The sequence below is a fragment of the Danio rerio genome, chromosome 25, assembly GCF_052040795.2.
Source record: "Danio rerio strain M-AB ecotype USA chromosome 25, GRCz13ab, whole genome shotgun sequence".
Lineage (NCBI taxonomy): Eukaryota > Metazoa > Chordata > Actinopteri > Cypriniformes > Danionidae > Danio > Danio rerio.
Genome location: NC_141045.1, coordinates 29199799 through 29215047, shown reverse-complemented (window position 1 = coordinate 29215047; position 15249 = coordinate 29199799). Strand labels below are relative to the sequence as shown.

General features: G+C 35.3%; 1 protein-coding gene across 2 annotated transcripts in view; it reads right to left on the bottom strand.

The window, feature by feature from the left end:
* grm8b (glutamate receptor, metabotropic 8b) overlaps positions 1-12006 on the bottom strand; it is a 332946-nt gene extending 320940 nt beyond the window's left edge. Inside the window, exons 1-2 of one of the 2 annotated variants that reach the window (XM_087311092.1) lie at positions 11928-12006; positions 10122-10909 (exon numbers count right to left, since the gene is read on the bottom strand). In XM_087311092.1, the coding sequence (XP_087167218.1) occupies positions 10122-10625 (504 nt within the window). In that variant the 5' untranslated portion in view covers positions 10626-10909; positions 11928-12006. 2 annotated transcript variants of the gene reach the window in all.
* Positions 12007-15249: the final 3243 nt, after the last annotated feature.

Sequence of the window (15249 nt, the reverse complement as noted above, 5' to 3'; positions counted from 1 at the left end):
GCTTTCAAATCAAGCTAAAATGATGCTTTTGATTTATGAAGTCAAACTAGACTCAATAATTCACTGAAAAAAAACAATGCAATAATGAGTTTCTAATGCTTATGAGATTGCATGAATCAGCAAAAAATATATATATATAAATTATAATTGTGCTTAAAGAAATATGTAACAATTGTGTCGTTTTGGACTAAATGCCTTCAGTTAAGCTCTGTAAAAAAAAATAAACTGTTGCAGACAAGATTAAATATCAAAGCTTGTGTAGTTTTTTTTTTTTTAAATATCAAAAACTACTGATCACTTTTGCACTCTTGAAATAAATGAAAAATAAAAATAAACAAAAAAATAAACAGACCAAAAATCCAAGATAATTCACACAAATGTCAATTTGCTCAGATTTAATAATAAACTCAGTTTTAAACACTTAAGACTTTGGCTCAGAGTTTCATTTGTTTGGTGAAACATTTTTAAAAATATGCCATTTATGTTGTGTTTGTGAATTGCTTTTTTGATCATCCCAGGCTCATTCTGATAAAGTACATCTGTATACATTTCTGTAAAATGGCAAATACAACCCAGGAGTTAAGTTTCGCAAATCTATTAGAGGCCACTATGTATACATTTTGAGATCAAATATCTCTCATGAGTGTCATTTGTGCCTATTGTTTTCGTAAATCCACCAGAGTCCGCTGTCGACTGTCTGACTGATCAACTGACTCACCCTCCTCAATCCCTAAAACCAACTGACAGTGTTTTCAAAAGCAATACAGAAAAACAAAAGTCTCCTGATTTTTACCCCGTTTTCAGATTTTACCACATTCTCACCCTGTTATTTACTTGTTTATTTTTTATCTTAGCTTCTGTTTTTGTCCCACCTGCTTTCTGGAACCATGCCTAGCCAGACTCAAACCCTGTCATTAGCTGCATTTCAATGTCAGGCTAGTGCAAGCCAGGGCATTTATCAGGCTGGGCGGGGCTAATCGCCCGGGAGGTTGAGCTGAAATCATTTCCACTGTTGGGCTAGTAGCTCGCAGCGCATCACACAAACACCGCCCCCAAAACGTCTCCCTAATCAAACGTCACTCAACCTGCCCACTCAAACGGGAATCAGTCAGATAAAGCACACCATCACGAAACTATTAAAATGAAGACAACCGAAACAAACAAATGACAATCTACTGTACTGCAGTACATGATATTTCTATACACACATGCCCGTGTGTTCGAGAGGGGTCTGGCTGCAGACTCGGTGCAGTGCAATCTGAGCTGCATCCAATGCTTTTTAATGTGCTCACCTAACCCCACCCCTAACCCTACCCTTCACAGTCACTCACTACATTGAGGGCACTCACTACATTGAGGGCTTTGAGTCTGACATTGCATCGCTCAGTGATGCAGTCTCTGCTTGCATCATAAAGGCTGCATCCAGATACTATTGATGTGTTCTCGTTTATAATATTCATTTACTCGCCGACCGACTGTTGGCATCAAACATCAAGTGGTCTCGCCAGCGCAGGGAACGCACCGTCCTTAATATAACACCAAAGAAGTTTTCTGGTAATAACTTGGTAGATAATTTATTTTATAACATCCTCATTTAGATTACTCATTAACATTCAGTCATTAAACATTCAGCCCAAATGCTCCAGAGAGACCTGAAACATTAAGTTTTCCTTATAGGCTATATGACACTTAATAGGTGATTCCCCTTTATTTAAGGATGTTTGCATGTTATATCTTAAGTAAAGGAAAGTGTTAAGTATTTCAGCACATTAGAGCAAGTAATAAAATATAGCCTTTATTTTGTTGCGCTCAGCAGCTTTTTGCTAATAAAGCTCTTTATGTATTTAGGGAAAAAAAGATAGCCTATACAGAAAAAAAGGTTGCCTATTTCTGCTTTCACTCACCCAAAAAATGCTCTGTTTGCATGATTTGATTAATATCATCCTATACAAATACTTAATTATTATTAAGTAATTTGAATATTTCAAAACCTTCTCCTGTGTTTTTAGAAAATATCTAAAATCTTTTTTTTTTTCAGATAGGCCTTTGTAAAATGAAAGTTTAATGTGGCTTTAAAAGGTTTGATTTATGTATTGTGTATATACCTAAATTGGTTTAGCTTTTGTTAGTTATATAGAGGTACATTTTCAGAATGAGACTATGTTGTTTTTGTCTTGTTTGTAAATGATTATCATTATTTGTCCATATAAATTTATTTGTGGTGCAACAGTGGCTACAGAGATTTTAAAATGTTACAATGAATTCAGAGTTTCATCCACAATTGAGAAAAAAATAATCACAAATTAGCAGGACCTGTCCAAGAGAATAAAACAATTCTAAGTATATTTTAGGAACCCCTTAAAAGACAATAATCAGAAAAACATCAAAAGCAATATTGGCATTAATACACTTAATTAAAATAAGTAATCTTTTATGACTATACCATTTTACTCACATAAAATATGACAATTACAACAAACGGAATGCTGTGTATTGAAGAAACAGTTTCTTCTAGCTTAAGGCTCTATGACCTCATTTCCTGTCTTGTGTTAAAACATATGCCCTTAGGTGGACTGAGCCCACTCATACCTCAACACTGGGTCAATATAGGGTGACAGTCACACCATTGGACTGACCACACTTATCTCTGTATAAAGAGAGTTGAGTAGGAGGCTGGTATGAAAACACAGATGTTTTTTTCACAGCCTCGGCTACAGGAAACAAAGAATAACTTCCCTCCTCTGTTTCTCAGATTGTGCTAAGGCTGTGTATTGATTAAGACTGCAATGCGACGCTTCACCTTCTCTAATGCTTAATGGAGACCCAGAGGTTGCAATCATATTCCGAATGCCAAACAAATCAGGCCAATTTGCACACATACATATTCGTATTGATACTTCGTTCACTGTTCACTCTACAAACTGATTGCTTTATTTTTAAAAGCAACATGTAATTTATGATGATTTCATACAAATGAAATTTATTTCTGACTTAAATCTAATTTATTCTTTGAGGCACTATTTATCCTTTTTTAAAGATAATTCAGGTATGAAAAAAATCAACAATTACACACATACATATCCGCATTCAAGATTTAGTCTACAAACTGAGTTGCGTTGTTTTTAAAGCAACGTGTATTAATGGTTTTATTTTTTCCTGAGTAAATACAGAACATACAACCATTAAGTTAATCTCTGAGAAATGTTATCATAATGCAACATGTACTTACCTGTGGGACTTGTGGAGTTGCGCATCAATGGATTTGCTCTTCAGTGTTTGGACTTTCAGCAATGAAAATTAAACCATACTGAACTGAATTAGGGAGACTCAGTGGCGCAGTAGGTAGTGCTGTCGCCTCACAGCAAGAAGGTCACTGATTCGAGCCTTGGCTGGGTTTGTTGGCATTTCTGTGTGGAGTTTGCATGTTCTCCCTGTGTTGGCGTGGGTTTCCTCCGGGTGCTCCAGTTTCCCCCACAAATCCAAATACATGCAATACAGGTGAGTTGGGTAAGCTAAAAATGTGTCTGTAGTGTATGAGTGTGAATGAAGGTGTGAATAAGGATAAGTTGGTCATTCATTCCGCGGTGGTGACCTTGTATTAAGCCGAAGAAAAAAAAAATGAATGAATAAATGAACTAACCTTCAACTCTGACAACTGGATTTAATAGAATTTACTAGAACTTCTATGTTAAGCTGCTTTTGACACAATCTACACTGTAAAAGCACTATGTAAATAAACATGAATTTAATTTAATTTAATTATACAGTTCATTCAGTTGCTTCATATGACCATATAAGCAAAATTAGGATCTCTTTGACTGAAAAGTGAAAACAAAGATGTCATTAAAGTGTCTAGATTTTGAATGATTAAACAAAAAAGTATCAAATCCAAGCATCTTTCACATTTCAAAAATGTCTTCTCTTTCAGTCTGTACTATGATCTCAGGTGCATAGGTCACCTTGTTTCAAGCCTACATTTCATGCTAGATAAATGAGGCAAGGATTACCTCTGCCCCATTGCAGTCTACCACTATAGTAACCAATAAAGTCATTATCTGAACCAGATTGTGATGTCTCCTTTATTCTTCCTCTCATGAAATATGCATGAATATATTTCACTTCTGAGTGGATGAACTGCTAAAATATACATGCAGTCAATGTGACTGTCTGAATTATTCTTAACTTCCCATTCACCTGACTGTGATGAAGTGCTACATATCAGAGCTGAATTGCTGTTCGGACAACTATTTAAGAGTAAGGGACACAATATTCGTCTTAACTGTTTTAGGGTGCTAATTTTTAGACGTCATGTGATGTGACCCGCTGCTCAACTTTAAAAAAGCCATATTTAATATTTTTAAGGAATAAAGTATATTGATTTCTATGAATGTATGCCCAACAATGGCACTGCTCAGCATTTGTCATGATCTGCAAAATTTATTGTTTTATTTTTTTATTAAGGGCAATACCTGGAATCCCAGAGGAAAAGCTTGTCTTTTTTATATAAAAAGGCTTAAAATTGACGTAGAATTGGTAAACAGAGAATCTTCCATTAATTCCATATTTAAATCAACTAATCCATTTTATTGTACAATGCAGAAGTTCTTTTTTGCAGAAGTGCCAATAATTTTCTGCTAAATTAGTAGGAATAAGATACGTTCAAACTACTGATGCTAAAATACTTGTGTGTATATGGCAAAACATTGAAATAAAAATGATATGATAAGAAAGGACCAGCTTACAACATCAAGAAGCAGCATAATGAACTGCTTTGCATGGACAACAAAATCAATGGAAGTGAATGAGACCAGGAGTTTCGTGGGCTACACTTGCTCTTGTGTGAAAAACAAGGTGGATAAGCAACACTTTCAAACAACCTCTTAGCAGTTCTAGAGGAGGTAAGCATAACAACATAAACTTTAAGGGTAAGAAAATATATATATTTAAGTAGCATTTATGTGAATTCTTATAATTAGAGTCACCAGCTATCTAGCCCATGCAGATCACTGGAAAACTACAAATCTGCCAGCAAAATAACTACATATCCAGTCATTCACCTGTCACACCTGGCCTAGATCCCCATCATTGCATCATTGCAAACAGACACAGCTGAAGTTGTCTAATTGTACAAACTATATCTACACCTCTCAAACACACACACACACACACATACACACACACACACACTACTGAGTCATCTTGTCTATTTGTGAACTTTACACCCTGTAAAGTTATTGGGACACTGACAACGGAGTGTGGATCCAAATGTTTGGGATTTTTAATAAGAATGGTCAGGCAAGCAATGTTTAACACAGGGGCAATTAGATGCATACAGAGAATCTACAGTTGTAGTCAAATAGCAGACGAGTGGTCAGAACGCAGGCAGCAGGCAGCAGACAGGAATAAACACAACAACGCAAAAAGAGGATCAAACAGGGCAAAGGAGACGCATTGTTCACAAACATGATAAGACTCAGCAATGTGTGTGTGTGTGTGTGTGTGTGTGTGTGTGTGTGTGTGTGTGTGTGTGTGTGTGTGTGTGTGTGTGTGTGTGTGTGTGTGTGTGTGTGTGTGTGTGTGTGTGTGTGTGTGTGTGTGTGTGTGTGTGTGTGTGTGTGTGTGTGTGTGTGTGTGTTTGAGAGGTGTATATATAGTCTGTGTAATTAGTCCTGAACAGCTCCTGCTGCGTCTGTTTGCAATCATAGGGATCTAGGCCAGGTGTGTAAGGGGTGCATGACTGATATGTAGTTCTTTTGCTGGCAGATTTGTAGTTCTCCAGCGATATGCATGGGCTAGATCACTGATGACTGTGATAATAACTACTACCCAAAAATAGTTAGAGCTTTAATTGTTACACATTTCTAGCCTTGATGTATTGTAAAGGTAGAAACAAACTCAGTGACTTCCCAAATTACATCCTGTTCTGAGACTTCCAGACGCATATCACTTTCAAATGTCCAGTCTCATCCAAATCAATAAAAGGAAAAAACAGAGGAAATAGAAAAGACAACATGACAGAATTTTTGGGGTAAGTAATCCAATAACCTATTTGCTATGTTGCCAGGGACGCTCTAGCATTTCAAAAACAGCAAACAGACTCAAGCAAATCTACGGCATCAGCTTAAATTGATCTGTAAACTCTTGTGACTGTACATAAAACGAAAACCCACAATCAATATCTGATTTAAATGATTGTTGCAGCCAATCAACAAGCTCAGATAAAATAGTGAAGTTGGAAATTTCACTTCTAATGAAGTCAAGCTTCAAACCTGATGATTACACTGCAGTGTTTATAAAAGTGTTTCCCTCATCTGATAAGCACAATCTACAATTAACTACACAAACAGTAAAAACAAGGCTTTTAAGTGCATCCCAAATCATCTTTCCATCTCCAACCAGTTCTATCGTTCTGTTTTTATAATCTGCAGCAGATGAAGTCATGGTGTGTTTGATCTCGTTTGTAGTTGAAAAGGTGAATGCTTTCTTCAGAAAAACATGACACCCATTATTTGATCCAATTACAAGGCAGATATATTTAGTATCTGTAACAGACACTCAATTATTAATGAGACGAAAGGCATGAGATAACCCAGTGGCAGTATTTTTTAACTCAAAAGGAGAAAAATTGAGCATAGCATAAACACCAGATAACAGCAGATTAATAAGGTTAGCACAATCCGTAAAAACAATAATATTTAATCTACAGACCCAGCAATTTGACTCAACTACTGGACATGCTTCTGAAAAGTCTGACAGGTTTCTGTTCATTTATAATCATTAGTACTCCTCGTTTACGGCTCAAGAGACAAGTGAGTATATTGATTAGCCCTCAAAACAGATTCTATTACAGGCTACTACATCCACTAAAAGTCAGGGCCGTGCTGCCAAAAATAGTGTGCAAATGATTTGATCCTGAGCACACATTTGAATCACTCCATGAGTTTTAGGATATTACCATTTCTTTAATTAAAAGCAGTGGGTAGGTGGTGATTATTACCAATGTCCTCAGTCATTTTAATCAAGCAACAAACTGCACCAGGGTCCCAGAAACCCTAGGGATGGCCCTGGCAGAGGGTCATGGGCAACAAAAAAAAAGTCATGGATATTTAGATTATCTCTCAAAGTAAGAAATAAAAAATATTAAAAGTCAAAATTGTGATTTTTATTTGGCAATTTTTTTTACTGTAAAAATCAACAGTCAACTTTATCAAATTAAATGAGTGCAGTTAACTCAAAATTTACTGAAAGGTAATTCTACACATTTTAAAATATTTTTGAACTCAGTGTTGAGGGTAATGAGTTAATTAAAATTAAATACCTCATTACTTCAGCTTAAATAGAGTAAGTTCCCAGTACTCATATAGATTATTTTTTTAACTTAAATGATTTGTAACAATCAGTTTCCTGAATCAGTTTGAGTTGCCTTAACTTATTAGGTTTTATAGTACTCATTTGGTTTGAGTTCTCTACATTTATTGGGTTTTACTGTGCTCAAATTGCTTTGTTAACTCAAATGGATTAAGTTCACCTCATTAGGATTCGTTTTTGAACTTTAGTTGTTTGTTGCAATCGGTTTCCTCAAGAGGTTTTAGTTACCTTAACTTTTGGGGTTTTACAGTGCGTTTTGTATTCCTTCTTTATGAACTACTGAAAAAATTGAGTCACTGACAACTAGGGATGCACAATACATCGCAAAAGTATTGTTATAACAATAATAGTATACCAGTTGCAGACATGTGTAATAAATTACATTTATGTAACCCTTGTGTACTGTTCAAATTTGCTACCCTTTTGTTATGTTTACATTTACATTTAGTCATTTACCAGACGCTTTTATCCAAAGCAACTTACAAATGAGGACAAGTAAGCAATTTACACAACTGTAAAAGCAACAATGAATAAGTGCTGTAGTCAAGTGTCAGGTATGTATAGTTTAAGAAGCAAAACATTATTATTTTTTAATTATTTATTTGTTTTTTTGTTTTTTGTTTTTTGTAGTTCGTGGTTATTTTAGCCCTATTGACTTCCGTTACAATTACCTTTTTTTTTTTTTTTGATTGATTGCAAAACCATATATTATCATGCTTTCCCAGAGATGGGTTGCGGCTGGAAGGGCATCCGCTGCGTAAAAAATTGCTGAATAAGTTGGCGGTTCATTGGGGACCCCGGATTAATAAAGGGACTAAGCCGACAAGAAAATGAATGAATGAATGAATGAATGAATGAATGAATGAATGAATGAATGAATTTTATCATGCATTTTTGATTGTTGGAGATTTTCCCATTTGGGAAGAGGTCAAATGTTTCATTTTCACTGTTTATCATCAGTTAGCAGCATTTACTCTTTAGATAGACCAGTGCAAAAAAAGTTTCTGGCTTTTATTTGAAGTTCTAGGAATTTTTTAAAAGCAGATTATAGTGTATGTGTGCTTAAATAAACTTTTTGTGTTTACTATGTTCTGAGAGCTGAGCTGATTTTGATTTTCTCAAACATATCAAGATAAGTGTGTAAAGTCCTCTCTCACACACACACTATAATCCACACTGAATGCGAATCTAAGCTTTTTTGCACTGCATTTGATGATCAACAGTGAAAATTAAAAATGGTACCTCTTGCCAACAGGGAAAACCTGTTGATGAAGAATGCATAATTATATGGCATCATGGCTTTTCAATCCAAAAATGTGGTAATAATCGAAGTCAATGAGGCAAAAACAGCCACGAATATAACAAAAGAGTAGTAAATTTGCTCAGGGTGTATTGTTGAATTTTAAAATAAAAATTCTAACGATTTTTTTCCAAAATATGTGTCAATTTATTTTATCACCAAACATCATTCCATTTGCTGGAACACAGAGAAAGTTGTGGCCAAACTAAGACTTAAAATCCCCCCAGAGTGGATGAAAACATCTCCATAAGCACACAAGTGTTAAGGCATTGGTTTGAGCAATCGATACTATCTTTATCCCCACCTCACCAATAGTTGCTGTTTTGCTATTGGCTGGAGCGGCCCACAATTGAACAAAGAGCTAAAAAATATTTAGTGCAGCAGTCAAGGTGAGGGAAAAATACAAAAGCCAATTAGATATATTATCTATCTATTAGATATATTAATCATAATACTCACCAATAATATAGCATATAGTATTATTTTTTTAGTATATTTGTTCATCTGTATGTAGTTGTGCCATCAATAAGTATGAGCATTTAGTCTTAACCTGGTTGAATAAACAAATGGCGGACAATAGAGGAAAACCTTGTTTTGCACTCAAGGTGGGTGTAATGGCATTTGAAATTAACTAGTTAAAGCTTTATAGTATATAAAAGTATATACAGTTGAAGTCAGAATTATTAGCCCCCTTTAAAAAAATTTTTTTTCTTTTTTAAATATTTCCCAAATTATGTTTAACAGAGCAAGGAAATTTTCACAGTATGTCTGATAATATTTTTTCTTCTGGTGAAAGTCTTATTTGTTTTACTTTGGCAAAAATAAGAGTAGTTATTCATTTTTTAAACACCATTTTAGTAACAAAATTATTAGCCCCTTTTAGCCATATTTTTTCTCTATAATCTACAAAACAAACCACTGTTATACAATAACTTGCTTAATCACCCTAACGTGCCTAGTTACCCTAATTTACCCAGTTAAGGACATTTAGCATTTTTCTCTTGTTTTCCAGTGATATTTTAACAGTTTTTTTTTTTTGCTTTTTGTTGGGAGGTGTAGTAAATTGCTGTTTTTTAACACCTAGAGTTCATTGTCTACTCAAAATTGCCTGTTTATCATTCTCATACTCATTTTCTCTGTGAAATAGCTATAATTTTAATTAGAAATCAACTGTGTTGTTTTTAAGTAAATCACATACTTTAAAAGCATGTCTTTATTTCCAGAAAAATGCTTTAATTAAAGATTTATTTTCGTATAAAGCACAAATAATCTTTAGTACAGTGTGCTGACATATATTCCATTCCTGAATTCCCTTTTGTTATTATAGCTTTAAATTTTGCACCTCTCTAATACAAGTTTATTCAACTCTTCTTTAATACTCCACCAAGAGAAATAAGGTTCTTCTGTACGTCTTGATGCAAAGCCACCAATAGTAAAACATAGACAGAATTACCTTAAACAGGCGTAGAATGTTGGCCACCATTATGGAGACTGAGCTAGCTGCTGCACCTATCACACCAATGATCTTGTCCGGTTTGGCAAAGATGGGCTGCTCACCACTAGCACATCGCACATCAGTAGAATCACGCTCAATGAGGGCCTGCACAAAAGTAAGCGACTGTTCCAGGGCATAAGTGTCTCGTGAACAGGTGTCCAAAATGCGCGCCCCCAAGGTAACATTGGGCAGCAGGTCAGGGTCTTTATTGATGAGGTCGATGGCAAAAAGCATGGCCTCTAACCGATGAATACCCTTCTCTTTCTTAAGCTCCCCACAAGGTGCACCCCGTTCGCCCCGAGCATGCACTGGGAAAAGACCACCCAGGATGATGTCCCCATCCAGTCGTATAGAATGGGCATATTCAGGAGCAGGGGGAGTCAGTGGATCCGTACGCTGGCTGATGGATCTAGTCACCCCAGTTAGAAGAAGACAGCCATACCATACAAAGGCACTCAACATGGTGACATGAAGTGGATCCAGATGTACAAGCAGCAGTGAGGACGCAGTTACAAAGGTGGGAAGCCAGCAGGGACCGAGCACAATAACCGAAGGGGGTCATCAGTGCCCCTCAGTGGAGCAACTGCATACCAGCTATCAAAGTCCGACGTCAAGGAGACCATTGGATTTGCCTGGAAGTTTTGGGGGACAAACGAAGAAGGACGCCTCGAATGAGATGATGGAATATGAGCGAAATCACATAGTTGCTAGCTCCTCAATTACAGAGGTCACAGACCATTAGAACCCTGTGTGAGAGAGAACAGCAGAAGAATATGCTTTCATCAGCAACATTGGTGCACATTATTTATCAGAACACGCATGCATTGCACAGCAGGAAGTCTCAAAGTGTGAAAAAATGGAGAATGATCAGTGCACTTGTGTATTCGCTAAACACATCTGATCTGACTTTTAAAACATGCATCTGTTATGCATTAATATGCATGCCTAATCAGCCCTACACTTCTTAAGCTTTAGTTTTGAATAGCTTTATACAACAAGTGAGTCAATGAGCTTCACACACATGGTTGGAATTGATCCCAATAAAGAGCAGCAACCTTGGAGAATATTTCCTTCAGTTTTACAAATAAAACTCTTAAAAGGGACAACACACTCAATCATTTTACATTTACTCACCACTGTGTCATTCCAAACCCGTTTCCTCCACAAACCACAAACAGAGATGGGGACTGATGCCACAGCTATCATTTTCAGTGCATCTTTTCTCCATACCATGAATGGGAATGTGACTCTTTTTTGTGCTCCAAGAGGGGTGTCAAACAGGTTTGAAAAACAGGATGAGTAAATGACAGAATTTTTATTTTGTGAACTGTCCCTTTACATCTACCTCTACAGTACAAAAGTATGGTGATTCATTTAACCCTTTTAAATGTCATTTTGATTCTGACAATTTTATTTACAAACAAATAATAATAATAGCGAATAGAGCAGAGGATCAACACTATTACATAAGAACCCATTAAAGGGAATCTTTCTGATTGTACAGAAATAGCGTTGCTCCCGTAAAACTTTGAAAAATTTTAACTGCCAGAAAATCAAACATTCCTTAAATAGCATTTGATAATTGCGACAGGTTGGAAACGGCATCGACATGAGAAACAGTTAAGCACACCATAGTTCAACACAAACAGCACAGCAACAATTAAGCAAATGCACCCTTTTACACAAACAGCAAATTACGGATCAACAAACTCGTTGTCTTTCTTTTGCAGATTTGAGGAAATAACATTTTGAATGCATCCCTACCTGCAGGTGCTTGAGGAGTGCTTGAGCACTGATCGCTGCTGCTTTGATGCTGCTGGGAGGGACAGCGCGCGCAAGAAGCACACAGAGCGCACGAGCGCATCATTTCTCCTGAAAATACTCCCACTCCCTTATGATTGGCCTGACAATTTGAATGCTTTATTTGCCCCGAACCACATTAAGTGAAACTGAAGTCAATCAGTTGCGCACGACGCAAACAAGTAAATAAATAAATAAACTAAAGAGATGGAGGAAACCTTAAAAACCATGACGTTACAGTGACTCTGGTATCTTAAATAAGTATAATATGAGCGTGATGCTGTATGATTTTTTTAAACACCATAGACTGTTTAGACTGATAAATGCAAAATGCGAATACAAATATTCATTCTAATATCTATGTGCCCTGGTTTGACTGGTCAACAGTCGCCGCTGTAAATTATCGTATTGCTCCATCTAGTGTAAACACGGGACACTTACACGAATCGTTCATGTTCAGTACACCTGCAGTGTTGGTATTTTTAAAACTAGTAAAAATCGAATTATTCTCATACATTGAATTAAAATGAGATATAATTAATTGGGTAAAAACTAAGCTTATAAATATAAGAAATCGACTGCTTACTGAAATTAAAACACTTTTGAGTAGTGCAATTACTAATTAAACTACTAAAACTATAATCAAAGCAAAAAATAATTATACATAATTTTATATACGATCATTAATTACAACAAATATATTAAGTACAACAAAAATATTAAAACTAAAAAATTATTAAAGGGGTCATTTTGTGTCAACCAGAGCTCCTCTTACAATGGCTATTTTTGTTAATTTTTATTCTAAAGACAATATAATATTCTGACGAATCACTAACTTTTTTGCATCACAGATGTATATCTGCTGATTAGCACTATTGAAACGAAAATGACCATTTGGGACAAATTAGGGTTGTGAAAATAACATTAGAAACATGACAACATCCTACGTTTGTTAGCAATTAAATTAAATTACATTCACTTTTATTATAGTGCTTTTACAGTGTAATTGTGGGAAAGCAGCTTATCATAGAGATTCTAAACTGAAACTGTGTCAGTCCAGTTTTCAGAGTTGAAGTTCAGTTTAGTTCAGTTCAGTGTGGTTTAATCTTCATGCTGAAAGTCCAAACACTGAAGCTCAAATCCATTATTAACTGGAAGGTATAAGATTGATCTTTCTTATCCCTTGTTCCAAACCTTTTCTTCTGTTTATTTTCAATTCATCTTTTTATATCAATGTAGATTGTGGGGAATAGTGGCATAAAGGCAGCTTAACATATATATATATATATATATATATATATATATATATATATATATATATATATATATATATATATATATATATATATATATATATATATACATACAGTATATATATATATATATATATATATATATATATATGTGTGTGTGTGTGTGTGTGTGTGTGTGTGTGTGTGTGTGTGTGGGAGTGTGTGCGTGCGTGCGTGCGTGTGTGTGTATGTGTGTGTGTGTGTGTATGTATATACATTTGAAGTCAGAATTATTAGCCCCATCAAATTTTTTTCTTCTTGTTTAAATATTTTCCATATGATGTTTAACAGAGCAAAAAGGTTTTCACAGTATGTCTGATAATATTTTTTTCTTCTGGAGAAAGTCTTATTTGTTTGTTTCTTTAAATTTTTTAAACACTATTTTTGGGGACAAAATTATTAGATCCTTTAATTTATATTTTTTTCTCGATAGTCTACAGAACAAAACATCATTATACAATAACTTGCCTAATTACCCTAACCTGCCTGGTTAGCCTAATTAACCTAGTTAAGCCTTTAAATGTCACTTTAAGCTGTATAGAAGTGTCTTGAAAAATATCTAGTAAAATATTATTTATTGTCATCATGGCAAAGATAAAATAAATCCATTATTAGAAATGAGTTATTAAAACTGTTATGTTTAGAAATGTGTTGAAAAAATCTTACCTCCATTAAACAGAAATTGGGGAAAAAATAAACAAGCGGTCTAATAATTCAGTGGGGCTTATAATTCTGACTTCAACTGAATATAAATAATTATATATAATAATTATATTATATAGCCATAATTATTCAAATCGTAGAATTTTCCAGCAAGTCGGGCAGGCAGAAGAGCACGGTAAAATTCTGGTGTTGTTTTAAATTAAAACTGATTAATTTCAGTTTTTCATAAATGTCACTTGAAGTTCAGTTTATTCAGATCAATGTAATGAAAATGTCACTGCTAAAGGCAGATCCACTGACGAGCAACTCCACCTATCCACAGCTCCACTATTCCCAACCAGGCAAGCCAGAGGCAACAGTGGCAAGGAACCAAAGTTTCACCAATTGTTGCAAGTAAGTAAAAAACAGGGTCAGCCACTGTAAAGAAGTTCTCTCTGGCCAAACGTCTTGTGCAATGTTGAACAAAACAGAAGATATTTTAAAAAGAGCTGGTTCGATTCCATACTAGGCCAGTTGGTATTTCTGTGTGAAGTTTACATGTTCTTCCCATGTTTGAATGGATTTCTTCTGGGTTTCCTCTTTCCCCCACAGTCTAAAGACATGTGGTATAGGTGAATTGGATGAACTAAATTGGCCATAGTGTTTGTGTGTAAGAATGTGAGAATGTGACACATCCACTGCGTAAAACAGATGCCAGAAAAGTTGACTAATAAATAAAGCACTAAGCCGAAGCAAAATTTATGAATAGTATTCAATAAAATAAAGAAACTCATGAAGGTTTGGATTCACTTGAGGGTAAATATATTGAGGAAATTTTGGTTTTAGGGTGAACTATCCATTTAAAGCCTTAATGTGTCTCCAAGAGGAAATTATCACATTATCTGTGATCAAAACCAAATGTGGGTCACTGGGTCACCAATAGCTTTTCTTTTAAAAAGGAATTTCTGAAGAACAGATCACATTTAAATTGGAAATTAATCTTGTTTTATTTCCTTTAATTCCTTAATCCAAGATAGCATACGAACATGGGCCACTTTAGACAGTTATGCATCACTGGTGGTATTCCTTCAGCCCAGACAAAATGAATGTGAGCCTATAGTGGCCCACCTGTGCAATGGCAAAGGGGAGGCAAAGATTCAAAATTATATATGGGCTATTTAAGACAAAGATTTGACACTTATGGCAAAATGTAATCTGAATGTGAGTCTAGTGTGGCAAATGATCAATTTGGCCCAAATGATGGAGGACAAATGTGGGCTACAGTTGGCAAAAATGTGGCATAGTCATTAAAGGGTAATCTGGGTCTAAACCTAAAGTGGCTCACACGTGTG